The sequence below is a fragment of the Chelonoidis abingdonii genome, chromosome 8 (genome assembly GCF_003597395.2).
Source record: "Chelonoidis abingdonii isolate Lonesome George chromosome 8, CheloAbing_2.0, whole genome shotgun sequence".
Lineage (NCBI taxonomy): Eukaryota > Metazoa > Chordata > Testudines > Testudinidae > Chelonoidis > Chelonoidis abingdonii.
Window position 1 is genome coordinate 76,596,502 of NC_133776.1, and position 16,266 is coordinate 76,612,767.

Consider the following 16,266-nt stretch of genomic DNA (forward strand, 5'->3'; position numbering starts at 1 on the left):
AGGAAAGGACCTGCTGCCGAATTGCCGCCACTGCTTTATTTATTCTTCAGCGGCAATTTGGTGGTGAATCCTTCTCTCAGAGGAGGACTCGGGGACCCGTCACCGATTTGCCGTCGAAGAATGAATGAAGCGGCGGTGGCAATCTGGCGTCAGGTCCTTCCCAATGAGAGGGACTCAGGGACCCGCCACAGAATTGCCGCCGAAGAGCTTGGAGCTGGCTCTTGCCTCGGGAGCAAAAATTCATTGTTACGGCTCTGTCTGACCCTACTCCAGAGCCTGCACCCTCAGTTAGAGCCTTCACTCCCTTCAGCATCCCAACTCCCTGCCCCAGCCCAGTGAAAATGAGTGAGGGTGGGGGAGAGCAAGCCATTGAGGGAGGGGGAATGTAGTGAGTGGGGGGCTGGACCTCAGGGAAGGGGCGGGGCAAGGGTGTTCAGTTTTGTGCGATTAGGAAGTTGGCAACCCTACTGCTGTTACTACAGCTATGGATTGTAATAGGGGTAGGATTATTTATGCACCACCTATATGGAGGTTTAAGCATGTGATGCCACTCCCCAAATCATGCTCTGTGCTGCTAAGAGAAAGCACTAGGGAGAAAAATTCTACAGCATGTAGCGCACTGGGAACGTACAGACACTCGGGATGTAGAGCTTCTTGCTCCATTCCCCTTTTATCCAACCCTGCAGCAGAAACATGACAGTTCTCTAATATTTAGAAGCTTCTGAACCTACTGAGGGCTTGAGTAGTATTTGGCCTCAAAATGTCATCTAATATTAAAAACAAAGGAATTACAAACATTAGTCATAATTACAAAAAGAGATTAGGAGCTTCCTTTTCGTTTTCAAACAAGAGACTACGGTAAAGAGCATGAAGCCAGCTTCTAGGGAAGGCATTTATAGCCCTTCTGTTTTATTGATTCTTGTGTTTTCTCTAATACAATATCAATATTTTTGATAGAATTTGCTGTTCTCCAGTATAAACCAGCTTTGTAACTTTCATAGCCAAACAATGAGCAAGAAGAGACTAGTTTTAAATTTTGATTATATGACTCACCTACCTTTTCCAAACTGTATTGAATCCATTATCCCATTTTTAACAAAGACATAGGCATCCTACACAAAAGAAAATTTAGATAAAATGAACTCTGTTTTTGAGTTGAAGTCCTCAATGCCATGAATACAACACTAACACACTACATACTTTTCCACTCTGGCCAAAGTGGATTGAGTAATTACATAACAAGTAAAAGAAACAGATCAGTCAAAAAGCTTTTAGAACGAAAAATGCAGAGATACATTTCTACTTTGCTCCCTGTACATACAATGTATGTTTAAATTATATATAGATGGTGTGACAGATATTGCAACCATGTGGATATCTTTGAGGACCACATTATATTAAGCATATGAATGGTTTATACACCATTGTGGGCCAGGGACTGTATATAGCTCCAGATGGGAAAGGCTGCTACACCTCTGCCAGGAACAGAGCACGTCCAAGCATGTGGACAAGGAGGATGTAGTGTATTTAGATTTTCAGAAAGCCTTTGACAAGGTCCTCACCAAAGGCTCTTAAGCAAAGTAAGCAGTCATAAGATAAGAGGCGAGGGCTTCCCATGGATTGGGGAGGGATAGCTCAGTGGTTTGAGCATTGGCCTGCTAAACCTAAGGTTGTGAGCTCAATCTCTGAGGGGGGCCATTTAGGGATCTGGGGCAAAACTCTGTCTGGGGATTGGTCCTGTTTTGAGCAGAGGATTTGACTAGATGACCTCCTGAAGGTCCCTTCCAATCCTGATATTCTATGATAACTGGTTAAAAGTTAGGAAACAAAGGGTAGGGATAAATGGTCAGTTTTCAAAATGGAGAGAGGTAAATAGTAGTGTCCCCTAGGGGTCTGTACTGGCCATATTCATAAATGAACTGGAAAAAGGGGTAAACAGTGAGGTGGCAAAATTTGCAGATGATACAAAACTACTCACGATAGTTAAGTCCCAGGCAGACCACAAAGAGCAACAAAAGGATCTCTCAAAACTGGGTAATTGGGCAACAAAATGGCAGATGAAATTCAATGTTGATAAATGCAAAGTAATGCACATTTAAAAACATAATCCCAACTATACATATAAAATGATGGGGTCTAAAGTAGCTGTTACTATTCAAGAAAGAGATCTTGGAGTCATTGTGGATAGTTTTCTGAAAACATGACTCCATGTGCAGAGGCAGTCAAACAAGCAAACGGAATGTTGGGAATCATTAAGAAAGGGATAGATAATAAGACAGAAAATATCATATTGCCTCTATATAAATCCATGATACACCCACATGTTGAATACTGCATGCAGATGTGTTCACCCCATCTCAAAAAAGATACTGGACTTGGAAAAGGTTCAGAAAAGGGTAATAGAAATGATTAGGGGTATGGAACAGTTGCTTTATGAGGAGAGATTAATGAGACTGTGACTTTTCATCTTCGAAAAGAGATGACTAAGGGGGATATGATAGAGGTCTATAAAATCGTGACTGGTGTGGAGAAAGTAAATAAGGAAGTGTTATTTACTCCTTCTCATAATACAAGAACTAGGGGCCACCAAATAAAATGAATATACAGTAGGTTTAAAACAAACAAACAAAAGGAAGTCAACTTGTGGAACTCCGTGCCAGAGGATGTTGTGAAGGCCAAGACTATAATAGGGTTTAAAAAATAACTAGATACATTCATGAAGGATAGTCCATCAACAGCTATTAGCCAGGATGGGCAGGGATAGTGTCCCTAGCCTCTGTTTGCCAGAATTTGGGAATGGGTAACGGATCAATTGGTGATTAACTGTTCTGTTCATTCCCTCTGGGGCACTGGGCATTGGCTGCTGTTGGAAGACAGGATACTAGGCTAGATAGACCTTTGGTCTGACCCAGTATGGCTGTTATGTTCTTAACTAAGAACAGTGTGTGGGGTAGTGGTGGTAAAGGTGAATCACTCAGTTTATAAACATCTCCAAAGAGCTACCACTCATTGGGAGGCTTCCACATACTGGTTAAAACCGGGTTTTCCAGAGACCCACAGAGAGAGAAAGAGGTTTGGGAATAAAAAGGCAGTGTTTAAACAGACCCAGGACTTTCTTTCTGATCCAGCAAATTGACAGGACCTACTGTCCTGTATGGGCCCTAATCCCTTGTGGTAAGGTTAGAAAGACTTTGGCCTATGCGGGCCCCATAATGCTGACGGGTGATGATTGGTATGGTTAGTGTGTGCTTAAATCTATTTATTGTTTTTATTATGCTTTTACCTTAAGAATAAATGTGCTTGCTTAGACGGAGCTGTGTGGTAGCTTGTGACGGCTGGCAATACCCTGTTCATAGCCTTGAGAGAGAAAACAACACACAAGTGCTGGCCTTTAGGCTGACTGTCGTGCTGGGGATATTGCAGTGTAAGGCAGGGAGCTGTGCAGCTTAAAACTCCAGTCACAAAGGAGTGGGACACGGGTCCCTGCCCAGAGAAAGGTAACAGCTGGAGACTTGACTGGACACTCCACAGAGGGGGATACACAGGCAGTTCCCCTGAAACCGTGACAGATAGTATCTTTTAACCCCCATCCCTCAATTGCTCTTCTACATACTGAAAGTTTTTCCAAATTTCAACACAACCATGGCATTCCCTGAAAAAAAAATTGTACAGTAATTTAAAAAAAAATAACCTAGGGAGCAAAAAAATAGAGCACTCAGATGTAAAAACTTATTCTTCACTGTATCTGAAATATTGAATGTAATATTATTTAATATAATATTATTCAAAATTGATTTTTCCCATATAGTAAAGTTATGCTGGTAGGGAAAAAGCCCAACTTCTCTATGTGCAGTTACACCTAATGTTTAACTCCTCTATAAACAAAGACTACATGACGTACAATAGCGATTTGCATTGAGCTATTTGCGTTCAGTGATATAGTTCAGTCAGATGTGCAACCTAGCCTCAGAAAGTAATTTACCAGTTAATCCTATTGACATCCAACAAGAGAACCGTTCACATGTACTAGTCCACAGCAAAATTCATATTTAACATTTTTCTTGAAGTAGTATGGGAAGATATAGTCTGATAGCCTATAATTTGAATCATCATAGTGAGGCTTACTAAGCATAGCGAGAATTAGTACACCGCACACGCTTCAGAATATCTATTAACTTCAGATTATAAGGTATAATTCTATTTCTTTTATGAGAAATTTTGTTGCAATCAGTTTTTGAATTTATACCACAAGGGGTCACTGCTATTCAAGCACTGAAATACTAAAAACCACTTTAGAAACTGTTTAAGCTAATACACAGAAAAAGTATGATACTTTAATTGTGAATGCTTTAGGACCAAATCCTTGTTTCAGTGAAATCTCCCATTGATTTAAATGGAATCAGGATTTGACCTTGAGTAAGTACTGATGACAATGATTATGGTTACATTTTCCAAAGTGCCTATGTGATTTAGAGGCTCTCTGAACATGGGACTCAAGTCATTTAGATGCTTTTGAAAGTTTTGCTCCAAGGGTCTAAATAAAAAAATAATAAATACCAAATGGAAGAAAGAGGGAGTTGATAGTAATGAATATAAATCACAAGTTAGGAACTGCAGAAAATTGATAAGGGAAGTCAAAGGATACAAGAATTTTATTGCCAGTAGACTTAGAGACAATAAGGAGTTTTTAAAATATATTAGGAACAAAAAGAATCTGACAATGACATTAGTCCATTACTAAATGGGAATGGTAGAATCATCAATAATAATCAGAAAAGGTAGAAGTGTTCAGTACAAATTTGTTCTGCATTTGGGGAAACACAGATGACACAGTTTCATCATATAGTGATAACATACTTTCCATTCCACCAGCATATCTGGAGAATGTTAAACAGAAGCTAGTAAAGTCAGACTTTTTAAATCAGCAGGTCTGGATAACTTGCATCCAAGAGTTTTAAAAGTGCTAGTTGAGCAGCTCACTGGACCATTAACGTTAATTTTCAATAAGTCTTGCAGCACCACGAGTGTTCCAGAAGACCGGAAGAAAGCCAGTGCTGTACCCATTTTTAAACAGGGTAAATGGGATGCTCCAGGTAATTACAGGCCAGTTAGCTTAACATTGATCTTTGGCAAGATAATGGAGCAGTTGATATGGGAGGTGATTAATGAAGAATTAAAGGAGAGTAATATAATTAATGTAAATCATTATGGGTTTAAAGAAACTAGAACCTGCCAACTTACTTAATATCTTTTTTTATGAGATTACAAGTTTGGTTGATAAAGGTAATAGTGTTGATATAATACACTTCTTTAAGAGGTTTGACTTGGTACCGTGAGACATCTTGATTAAAAAGCTAGAATGATGTAAAATTAACACGGCACACATTAAATGGATTAAAAACAGGCTAAATGATAGGTCTCAAAATGTAACTGTAAATGGGGAATCATAATCAAGTAGGATTGTTGCCAGTGTGGATCCAGCAGGGAGTGGCTTTTGGCCCTTTATTATTAAACATTTTTAACAAGGACCTGGAAGAAAACAAAATAATCACTAACTAATAAAATCTGATAAAAATTGGGTGAGTGGTAAATAATGAAGAGAACAGCTCATTGATTCAGAGCAATCTGGATCACTTGGTAAACTGGGTGCAACCCAACAATTTGTGTTTTATTTTGGTGCAATGTAAATGTATACCTCTAAACAAAGAATGTAGGCCATATTTTACTTGATGTGGGACTCTGTCCTGGGAAGCAAGGACTTTGAATGACATCTGGGGTTATGGTGGAAAATCAGCTCAACATGAGCTCCCAGTGCGATGCCGTGGTCAAAAAAGCTAATGCAATCCTGGGATGTATACAGAGGGGAATCTCAAGTAGGAGAGGTTATTTTACCTCTTTATTTGGCTCTGGCAATTGCTGCTGGAATACTATATCCAGGTCTGGCACCCATGATTCCAGAAGGGAAGAGGGTTGAGAGAGAGCCATGAGAACGATTAAAGGATTAGAAAACCAGCTTTACAGTGACAGGCTCAAGGAGCTCATTCTATTTAGCTTAACAAAGAAAAGGTTAACAGGTGACTGGATTACAGTCTATAAATATTTACACTGAGAACTAATATTTAATAATGGTCTCTTCAATCTAACCGAACAAGGTATAACATGTTCCAGTGGTTGGAAGCTGAAGATCGACAAATTCATACTGGAAATAAAACATACATTTTTAACAGTGAGAGTAATTAACCACTGGAACAATTTACCAAGAGCTTTGGCAGACTATCCATGACTGACAAAATTTTAAATCAAGCCTGGATTTTTTCCAAAAGATATGCCCTAGCAATATTTTTGAGGCCATTCTAGGCATGTATTATACAGGAGGTTAGACTAGATAATCAGAATGGTCCAATCTGGCCTTGGAATCTATGAATTATCCCTGTGTACATGAATAACCATACTCAATAGTGTGTATGTGTTTGCACAACTGGGGCTTAAAAGTAGCAACACTTATCAAATGTAAGAAAAATCTACTTTGCACAGTTTCTTCAGGTTGCTTACTTCCCTTCCTATAACCTGATTATTTAGTATCAAAGATTGTTTTGGGTGATTTACTTATTGTGAAATCTTTGTCTTAAAATAGAATTTTACTAAAATATCATACTTAAAGCATATCAGAGGTAGTTCATGTTGTGCTATAAGTGCAAACAAAATGTATACTTTATATAAAATAACCTTGCACTACTTTATAAATATTAGTTTAAAATTCTCATGACAACAGCTCTGTGGTGATGAGAAAATGGAATATATTTTATAAAAAAAGCAATACACTGACATTGAATGTATATTTACACTAGAAGATCACATGAGATCCTATAAGATTACCAAAGTTAACACTTACCGTTAATTTGGTTAAGGGATACTGTGACACTCTGTATCTCAAAGTAGCACCCTGGAATCCCCATATTCACTGCTCTGATATTATTATTCTGTGCTTTGAATAAAGTATGCTTTGTATGGTATCATTTTGTAATTCTTGAGATGCTGAACAATAATAACCTGTTGAATTGTATGTACTATCATTGTATGTGAAGTTATGAAGTATTTCCATGTGTTACTGAAATACGTTAAGAGGTTGAGAATACCCACAACCAGCCTTTCAGTTACAAAGGAATAGCCATCAATAGCCAGATGGTTGTTAATGGCTCATCAGCACACAATCCGCTATCCCAGAGGCTTCTTGGAGAAGACACGTACACAATAGAGATTGCTTGACTAATAGGGATTGCCTGACCCCCACATCACAGCAAGAATCTTTTCAGCAAGCTAGAAGTGTAAAAGAGAGAGAGTGACATCATCATTCGGCCTCTCCTCCCTCAACACCACGAAGAACGTCTGGAGGACAAAGATTTTGAACTGGGGAAGTTCAGTCTTAAGGTAACTATCTCTGACCTTTATGCCTACCACTTATTATCGCTCAAAATTTACCTTTCCGTAGTTAATAAACTTCTTTTAAATGTTTTATCTTACCAGTGAGTTTTTCTAAAGTGCCTGGGAAATTTCAGCTCAAATTACAAAGGCTGGTGCATGTCCAGTTTCCTATGAAGAAGTGGCAAACTAAGTAATAAACTGAAACTGGTCATGTTTCTGACCAGTGCAAGACAGTACAATTCTGGGGTGCAAGACCGGGGAGTTGGAGGAAATTGGCTGGAGCTTCTCTGTTGATGGTTCATGAGTGACTGGGAGATCATTCATGGAACACAGTCGGGTGTGTCCCTGCCTATGGATGTCTATGTAAGTGCAGTTCCAATCAGAGGCTTGTAGCTTGACATCAGCATCGCAGTGTGAGAAGCAACCCAGGTTGGTGGGACACAGGGCTCAGCGGTCCCACAAGACAGGTTTCACCCTGGGGACCCTGTCACAGTACATGCTCCCACATCAAATGGCACAAGGGAACCAATGTAAAAAGCTGATAAAGCTTTACCTTTGGGCATGCATTGTACACAACTTGAAGACAAGGAGTGCTGTGCTCAGCAAAACACCTGTAGGTATACCTATGGGAAAACTACAAATTATGGAGGATTACATGGATTCACTGTGAGTTAGACCTGGTGTACACTAGGAATTATTACCAGTATGGTAACATCGTTAGGGATGTGATTGTTTTTATTACATTTTTATGTTGGCAAACCTCCTAATAGAGATGTAGCTTATACCAGCAAAAGAGTACTTCTGATGGTATAGCTTATGCTGATTCCCCAAGCAAAATAAACTATGCCAGCAAATACACATTTTTGACAGAATAATTGCATCCACACTAGAGTTTTTCCCAGTACGGAAGTGTCATAAAAACAATCAAACAAAAAAAAAAACCCCACAAGCAACATTTCTATAGCAGCAAAACCTTAAATGTACGCCTGGCCTGGGTCACTAGTTTAGATCCAACTCTGGTCAGTATTATTGAAAAGATAATAGAGTTCTGAAAGTTGTTCAATATCTTTATCCAAGATCAGTTGGAGGTTTCAGTCTAGCTGCTACAGGACCAGAATGCACTCTGAGTAACCCCTTAAGTGTCTCCCATGGACTTACTGTACTCTTTCTTCAAGACCTCATAACTACCCCACTGATTATTCAGCTCATCCAGACAATCTCTGCATCACTGAATTTCCTTCCCTTCTTAAATCTTTTTCTCCTTGTTAGCTAACATTGCACTTTTACTTAGCATGGGGATGGAGTGTGAACGAAAATGAAAGCCGAGGCAATCTTTTTCATAAAGTGTATGATTGTGCAAAATATATATCTTAGCTTGATGAGGACCATAGCAAAGATATGGTAATAACACAGATTCTTTAAATAGTGAGGTCATAAGGTTAATGGATGAAAAATAATTTTAAATGTCAAGAGCTCCAAGATAGACATCATAAGAAATCACACAGCCTAACTGTACTAACAATGGCAGCTGAAAGAACTATGGTATTAAATACAGTTCTTTGGATCCAATTAAAAATCTGAATTATTAGCTTCTTAAACTGGAAAACAGGCTTTTTATTCCTTTTACTTTGTTGAGCTAAAACAATCTGCAATGCTGAAGTAACTCTGATTACTCTAAAATTTCTTAAAATTGACATTTGTAGTTTGAGACGTGAGGTTTCAAAAATATGGAACTGACCAGGTGGTCTGAGGAGTTAGTATTACTATTTAAAGATTGGGTTCATTGTGTAAAATATTTCTATTTGAATGATTTAATCAAGCAAACCATGGGAAGTCCTACAACTTGCATATTCCCAGGCATTCAAATTTTCCATCAATCCATTTCAACCAATGCAGTTGGGGAAATGTAAAATTACAATGTCAATTCAAAATCGGGCTCCATTCCAGCAAAGACTTATGCCTCAGTGAATATGCCTATTCAGTTAGGGTGGACATAATTCTTTAATTTAAATGACTTTTAAAAATAAAGTGACAAAAATAAAATGTAATAGCATTGGAAAAAAACAATACATTAACATATTCCACTCTTGTTTTAACCAAATAGTGATTTTGTATGCTGCCATTAGATGGTGTAAAACTGAAATTCAGGGGTAGACGGAAAGGGACCTGTTCGGGGTCACCGCTGTTTGGTTTGGACTGCAAGGAGACTGAAGAGGTCATCTCACTCTCCACACACCTTGCTTGGTTCCCTGCTAAGCTCAGGCCAACAATAACATTCATACTTATCCGCAACATACCATGGCAATTTAGATTTAACTGAGTGCCCAACAAATTGGATGGAATATGCTGTTCTTTAACGTTGTACTCAAGTGTTAAATCAGGAATTTCTGAACATTTTGTCTTCAAGCATTAATCAAACTATATTTCTTACCTTGCACCACTCAACATAACGACTAGTTGTCTTTCTTAATGTAGAAAATCCCACCTGCAAATGACCAGGGTCTTCTTCAACATATCTTGATTTCAGAGGCGGCACACAATAAATGGGAAGCTGAAAGGAAAAGAATCTATTCTAGCGAGCTAGTTTCAGAAACATATAAAAAAGTCATTACATGTAAATACTAAATTTTAGAAACAACTTTGAAGAAAATAGCAAACGTTCTTTCTTCCCATAAGACAACAAAGTCTTCATATCATGTTGTATCTATAAACCTTCTTTACAAAACTGTGGTGTGGATTAATTCTCATAAAGTTCTTGGAGACGAGAAGCATTATATAAGTGTTAATTAGTAGCATTATTACTGAGTATGATATAGTCTCTCTCTCTCTCTCACACACACACACACCCCCCTTGTACTTTAGAAAATAAAATGATTGCAAGAATTGGAAAACCAGTCTTTTCAACATGAATACAAAAAACTAAATGTGTGATATTACTTAAAATTGAACTTTAGAGCAATACTAACATGAAAGTCTCTGTAAATACTGTTGTGATGAATTGAGGCTACAGCTGTGCAACTTATGACTTCTGGTTGATATTGTGAAGTTGTATTATGAAAAAATGGGGGCCTATATGCATGTAGTTCCACCAGTGTTGACAGGTCCTGTAGCTCGTACACACAAGATAGGGACAATGGAACATACTTGAGGTTAATGACAGTGTTTCAGCCACATCAAAAGGTTATAGAGAAGCACAGCTTACCCTTGGAAATCAAGTTTAGTGAATTCCTCTGAAAGAGGGGGAGGAGGGGAGGGAGGAAGGGAAGATAGGAGCAATGAAAGTTACCCAAAGGACAAAACAAAGGCAGTGGGGCAGGGGAGGTTAAATAGCGAGCCAAATGAGAAGAGGAAGCAGAGAGGCAGAAAACGGCAAGGTCACAGAAGCTGAGTAAGGGAGTTCACAAGAGGGAGAGAGCCTCTATGACGCAGGAGACACCCTGCCTGCCTGCTTTTCTGAACATCTATGATCCCCAACAACCTAGAAAGTGAAGGACACTGCAGTTTAAGATGTTTATTGGTGTATGAGCTGTTATCTTATCTTCTATTTTATATGATTAAAACAAAGAACAAATGTGTTAGACTCTGTGCAAAGTGTGCATGCAAATTAACTGCTTCACAACTGCTGCACCCCACTGAGAATTAACCATAAACCAAAAGGTTCACACATTTTGGGTGGAGTTTTGGGAGAGGACATGTTTAAGTACAAGGGAGTTTGGAAGAGCTGCTTTGGTCCAAGGGGCCAGGCAGCTGGACAATGCTTTCCAGTGCTCTGAAAGGGATGCCACATAAAAGGTCTGTGTCCTGACAGTGCGACTAAAGTTCCCAAGATTGGGGCAATGGCTGGACTCTGTTCAGACTCCAGGGGCTTAATGCAACTTGGGGACCCATGGACACAGAGGCTTGGATTCCCCTCACAGCAATCCTAGTAAGTGGCCAGGAGGGGTCACTTGCTAGAATCTGTGACAACTGTATTCCCGCCTGCTTGACCTACATCTGTAAAATCTATTATATTATTAAACTTTAAAACTATTTTTTCTGTAATTTTGTCTATATTTTGATCATTTGTAATAGCATATGAAGCAGTGCCATAGCATTCCAAAACATCTTCTAAATATTATTCTGTTTTCTGTAGGATATAGTTTACAGAAAAGATTCACTGGTGTTTGTATACATTCACTTATTGTCAAAAAAATGCATGAGACAATAGAAAGAATCTTACCTGATTTGGCTTCACTGACTGGGGTTTTGACTCTTCTTCTGTCGCAGCATATATATTAATAGACACAAATGCCAAACCAGCCGGGATAGCTGCTAGCGTTGCCCTCTGGGAGAGAGACAGAGATAAAAAAAGAATCTTTAATTAGGAAACTCTTTTCTCCTCTTCACTAAAATCCAGAGATCATTCCAGTAACACTGATGTGACTGATCTAACAGACCAAGCATGTCAAATGATTTTAAATTAAAAATCACGTTAAGAAAGTACCTTTTAAAATCCACTTCTATCACACAAAAACATCAGAAACCTTTTTGATATAACAAAAATATCAAAGCATTCACTTTGAAAGAGATCCAGAGCCTGAAAAGTGCAGTTCATTGTATTGGTATGGCCCTACTACTAGTTTTTTAGTAATTTTTTATTTAATCAGAATTACCTCTGAGATGCAGTCCAAGATTGCGCTATTACACTAGCAGTTCAGTTTCAAAAGGCAGCAATTAATATTGTTTCTCACAGATATTATTACTGCCAGTACCATAATGCTATGTTTGGGTACTTCTGACTACACTCATTTTATTTAAAGTAATATTGATAGAATGGTTTTGTTAAACAAAATAAATAATAATACATCAGAAAGAATATGTATTGCAATAGCATCTAGGAGACCCACTCATGGTTCAGCCTCATTTTGCTATACACTGCTTAAAGAAAGAAGAAAGAGCTGGTGCTAAAGAGTATGTATTTCCTTCACCACAATGGCTTTCTATTGAAAGCTAGCTCATAGCATGTATATTAATAAATTCTGCTTCTCAAATATTGGATTTTACTAGTAAAATCTCAGTGTTATAATACATACACAAGTAAATACTAAGAAGAGTTTTATGGAGAAGGTACGCTTTATCTTTGAGTTCTATTTCAGATTCTGACATACACACCTCTACCTCGATATAACGCTGTCCTTGGGAGCCAAAAAAAATCTTACTGCATTATAGGTGAAACCGCATTATATTGAACTTGCTTTGATCCACTCAAATATGGGTGTAACTCTGCAAGTAGAAACGTACCTAATACAAGCAACACTACATTAACCATAGTATAAGGAACAGGAAAAGGCTTTGGATTTCAATTTCTTTATAACTTATGTTCAATTTTGATAAAGCATTTTAGAACAGAAAAAAAAAAGACATTTAATTTACATTTTTCAGTTTATAACTTTTAAAACAGTAAAAAAAAAAAGAAGAGGTTATTTATCATCTCATTCACAAAAAACTGAAGAACTAAAAGCAAAGTATATGGAAATGAATAGTTTAGAACATCAGATATTTGATAACCCAAAAAAACAAAAAAAGGGAAGATACCCTTTGTAACTGGAGTTCTTCAAGACTTGTGGTCCCTATCTGAATTGTACGGAGGGCACGCATGCACTCCATGTGCCTGAGACCAGAGAATGTTTCAAAATAGTGTCTGCCGGTTCATGTCTACATTCTTGCTTACCTTGTGCTCTGTGCTGAGGGTATAAGGTGTGGTATGGTCAGACACCTCTCCAGTACCTCCACTTATTGCAAATCAGAGATGATATGAAGTAGAGGGAAGGAGGGCAGGTAATGGAATACAAATAGGGTTGAAACAACCTGAGAAATCCAGTTATGAAGCATAACCTCCCTTTCTTCTTCAAGTGTTAGTCCCTATGTGTATTCCGCTATGGGAGATTGAAAAGGGGCACTCAAAGAAAAGGAGGGGCAACATGGTATTGATATGGCTGCTTGTAAAATCACCATCCCAAAATCATCTCATCAAAAGTTGAGATGGAGGAGGCATGGACCAAGGCATAATGTCTCATGAATATGAGGATGGAACTCCATGTTGCTGCCTTACAAATATCAAGCAGAGACACTTCTTGAAGTGATGCCACAGAGGCTGCCTGTGCTCTTGTAGAGTGAGCATGTGTCCCATGTGAGGGAGGAAAGTGTGCCAGCTGATAAAGTAGAATACAGTCAAAGATCCACTTGGAGATCATCTGTGCAGAAATAGTTTGCCTTCAGGCTCATTCTGCTAGGGCAACAAACAGCCTAGGTGATATTCTGATTGGTTTCATTCTCTGCAGGTACAATGCCAAAGTTTATCTCACATCCAGAGAACAAAGTCTTTTCTGTAAGGCATGAGACTTCAGGAAGAACACAGTAAGTGGTTAGCTCAGGTATGTGAAATTCCAAAATTTCTTTAGGAGTGAATTGCGCACGTAATCACAGTGAGACTTTGTCTTTATGAAATATTGTGTAAGGAGGGTCTGCCATCAGGATCTCTAGGTCACCTACTTGTCTTGCTGAGGTGATAGCAATGAGGAAAGCTACTCCATTCGCAGGTCGGTGAGTCATCAAACAGGAAGCCACAGATTTGAAACATGGCTGAGTAACAGTTAAAAGTACTAAATTAAGGTCCCATTGAGGAGGTGGTCTTATTACCAGTGAGAAAGTTCTAATTAAGCCTCATAAGAACATGAAGTTGCTAAATGCTGGAGGGTGATGTGCACTGATTACTGTCAGGTGAACCTATGTAGAACTAGGAACAAGACCTGTCATCTTGAGGGTAAGGGGGTAATCCAAAAATATCAGGAATATCCATTGTCTCAGGAGATATACTGAGCTCCTGGGCCCAGACAAACGCTTCCACTTTCTTAGATAACATTTTTTGGGTGCAGTCCTTTCTGGTCTTTGTAAGAACTGCTTGCACTGTTTTGGAAGAAGAATATTCTAGTTCCCACACCCATTCAAATACCATACTTTGATATGAAGAGTTTCTGAGTTGGGCTGACATACACAGAAGACTTGGGCCATTTGGGCACAATGAGAATGACTTGTCTCTTTCCTGTCGAATATTCTGCAGTAATCCAGGAAGAAGAGGGATAACAGAAAAGACATAGTTCAAGCAGTCTGTTCAAGGGAGTAGGAGAATATAGCTTCTGGAGTACTGATCCTGAGCACCCTTGGAACAGTATGTATGGCACTTACTGGCAAACAGGTTCCAGGTATATTCTCCACTGAGTGAAGATGTTCCTCACCACTAAGCTGTGTAACTTCCACCCACAGTCAGTGACAAACTGCCTGCTGAGGCTATCCATCAGCAAATTCTAGGTTCCTGGGAGGCACACTGCTCATAGGGTGATGTGGTTCTTGATACACTAGATCCATAAATTGACCACTTCTATACGCAGAGAAATGGATCTTGCTCCTCTGTGTTTGTTTACATCAGATATGGTTGTCATATTATCTGACATTATGAGAATGCGGGGAGACTGGATTAATGGTAAGACTGCCCTGAATCTTTCTTGGGCTGCTCTGAATTCCAGGATATTTATATGCATTCTGGTTTCTCAGGGCATCCAATCACCCTGTACTGTGTGACTGTCCACATGAGTGCCCCAACCTAACAAGGAAGAGCCCATGATTACTGTCCTATCAGGCATGGAGCACAGGAACGGAACTTGTGCAGGAGCTTTCCATCAAGTCAGAGAAGCCTTTATCTTGATGGGAAAGTGTCACTATAGTATTCATGCTAGATTTACTCATTATGTTTCTTGTTCAAAGCCAAGCCTGCAGGCAGCAGAGGTGGAGTGTGGGAAATGGCGTTACATAAGTACATGACACCATGTGACCCAACATCAGATCCAGACCCATGTCCGAAGGTTGTATATAACCTGATCTATCAAGTTTCCTATGGCTTGGAATCTATACATAAGGAGATACCACCTTGTTCTGACTGAGTCTATGATCACCCCTATAAAACCTAGTCAGGGTAGACTCTTACAGCAGGAGGTCATCTAGTCCAATCCCCTGCTCAAACAGGACCAACACCAACTAAATCACCACATTATCAACGATGGACCTCTACCATCCTGTCATTTTGGGGACTAGAAAATGTTTGGAATAAAATCCTTTTTCCTTCATGCTGTAGATGTACTCACTCCATTTCAGGGACTGGAGAAAGGAGTCTCCCTCCTGAAGGAAGATCTCCTCATGAGAGTGGTCCCCGAAGAGGGACAAGAAAGAGGGTTTTGGAGGTGGTGGGGAAGGAAACTCGACAATACAGCTGGAATGGATGATATCCAGAATCCACCTGTCCACAGTCATTGTGGAAAACTGTGCTAGGTGTCCACCACAGCATCTCTCTGAATCCAGTGGAGATGGAATCAACACTGGTACCAGGGATGGGATGAGAGATGGGCTTCTCCCTAAGTCCATGTCTTCTACTGACAGAATCTCCATGCTAGGATTGGTCCCAACAACAAGGGAGATTGCAGGTATGGAAGGAGAAAGATATCCTCTGGAGTTCTGCAAGATACTGGAACCTCTGAAAGCTGCATCACATCGATTTGCACCATTGGAGCCAGTGTAAAGGGACCCTTAGTAATCCTTATAGGGCTGTGATGGTACCTCCAATAAAGAAGTGTCTGACTATATGGTCTTTGTCTGTACCAACCATTCCCAGTCCCTCAGCTATGATGCTTTGTTTTAGTTGGTACCATGGTCGGCATCAATGATGATGAAAGGAATGGTACTGAAAAAGCCTTGCTCCTATGCACCTTCTAATCAACAGTCACAAGGCTTAGGAGGACCTAAATCCTTGTGTTC

The 16,266-nt window shown here is 39.3% G+C and overlaps 1 protein-coding gene across 3 annotated transcripts in view; it reads right to left on the reverse strand.

Annotated features, from left to right (window-relative positions):
* Nucleotides 1–16,266, reverse strand: part of APOOL (apolipoprotein O like) — a 47,102-nt gene that overhangs the window by 18,771 nt on the left and 12,065 nt on the right. For 2 of the 3 annotated variants that reach the window (XM_032765477.2, XM_075068743.1), the window contains exons 1-4: nt 14,419–14,509; nt 11,642–11,746; nt 9,854–9,973; nt 1,058–1,112 (exon numbers count right to left, since the gene is read on the reverse strand). In XM_032765477.2, the coding sequence (XP_032621368.1) occupies nt 1,058–1,112; nt 9,854–9,973; nt 11,642–11,746; nt 14,419–14,472 (334 nt within the window). In that variant the 5' untranslated portion in view covers nt 14,473–14,509. Of the gene's footprint in view, nt 1–1,057; nt 1,113–9,853; nt 9,974–11,641; nt 11,747–14,418; nt 14,510–16,266 lie in introns of those variants that run through there. The other variant, XM_032765476.2, reaches the window with a different exon arrangement.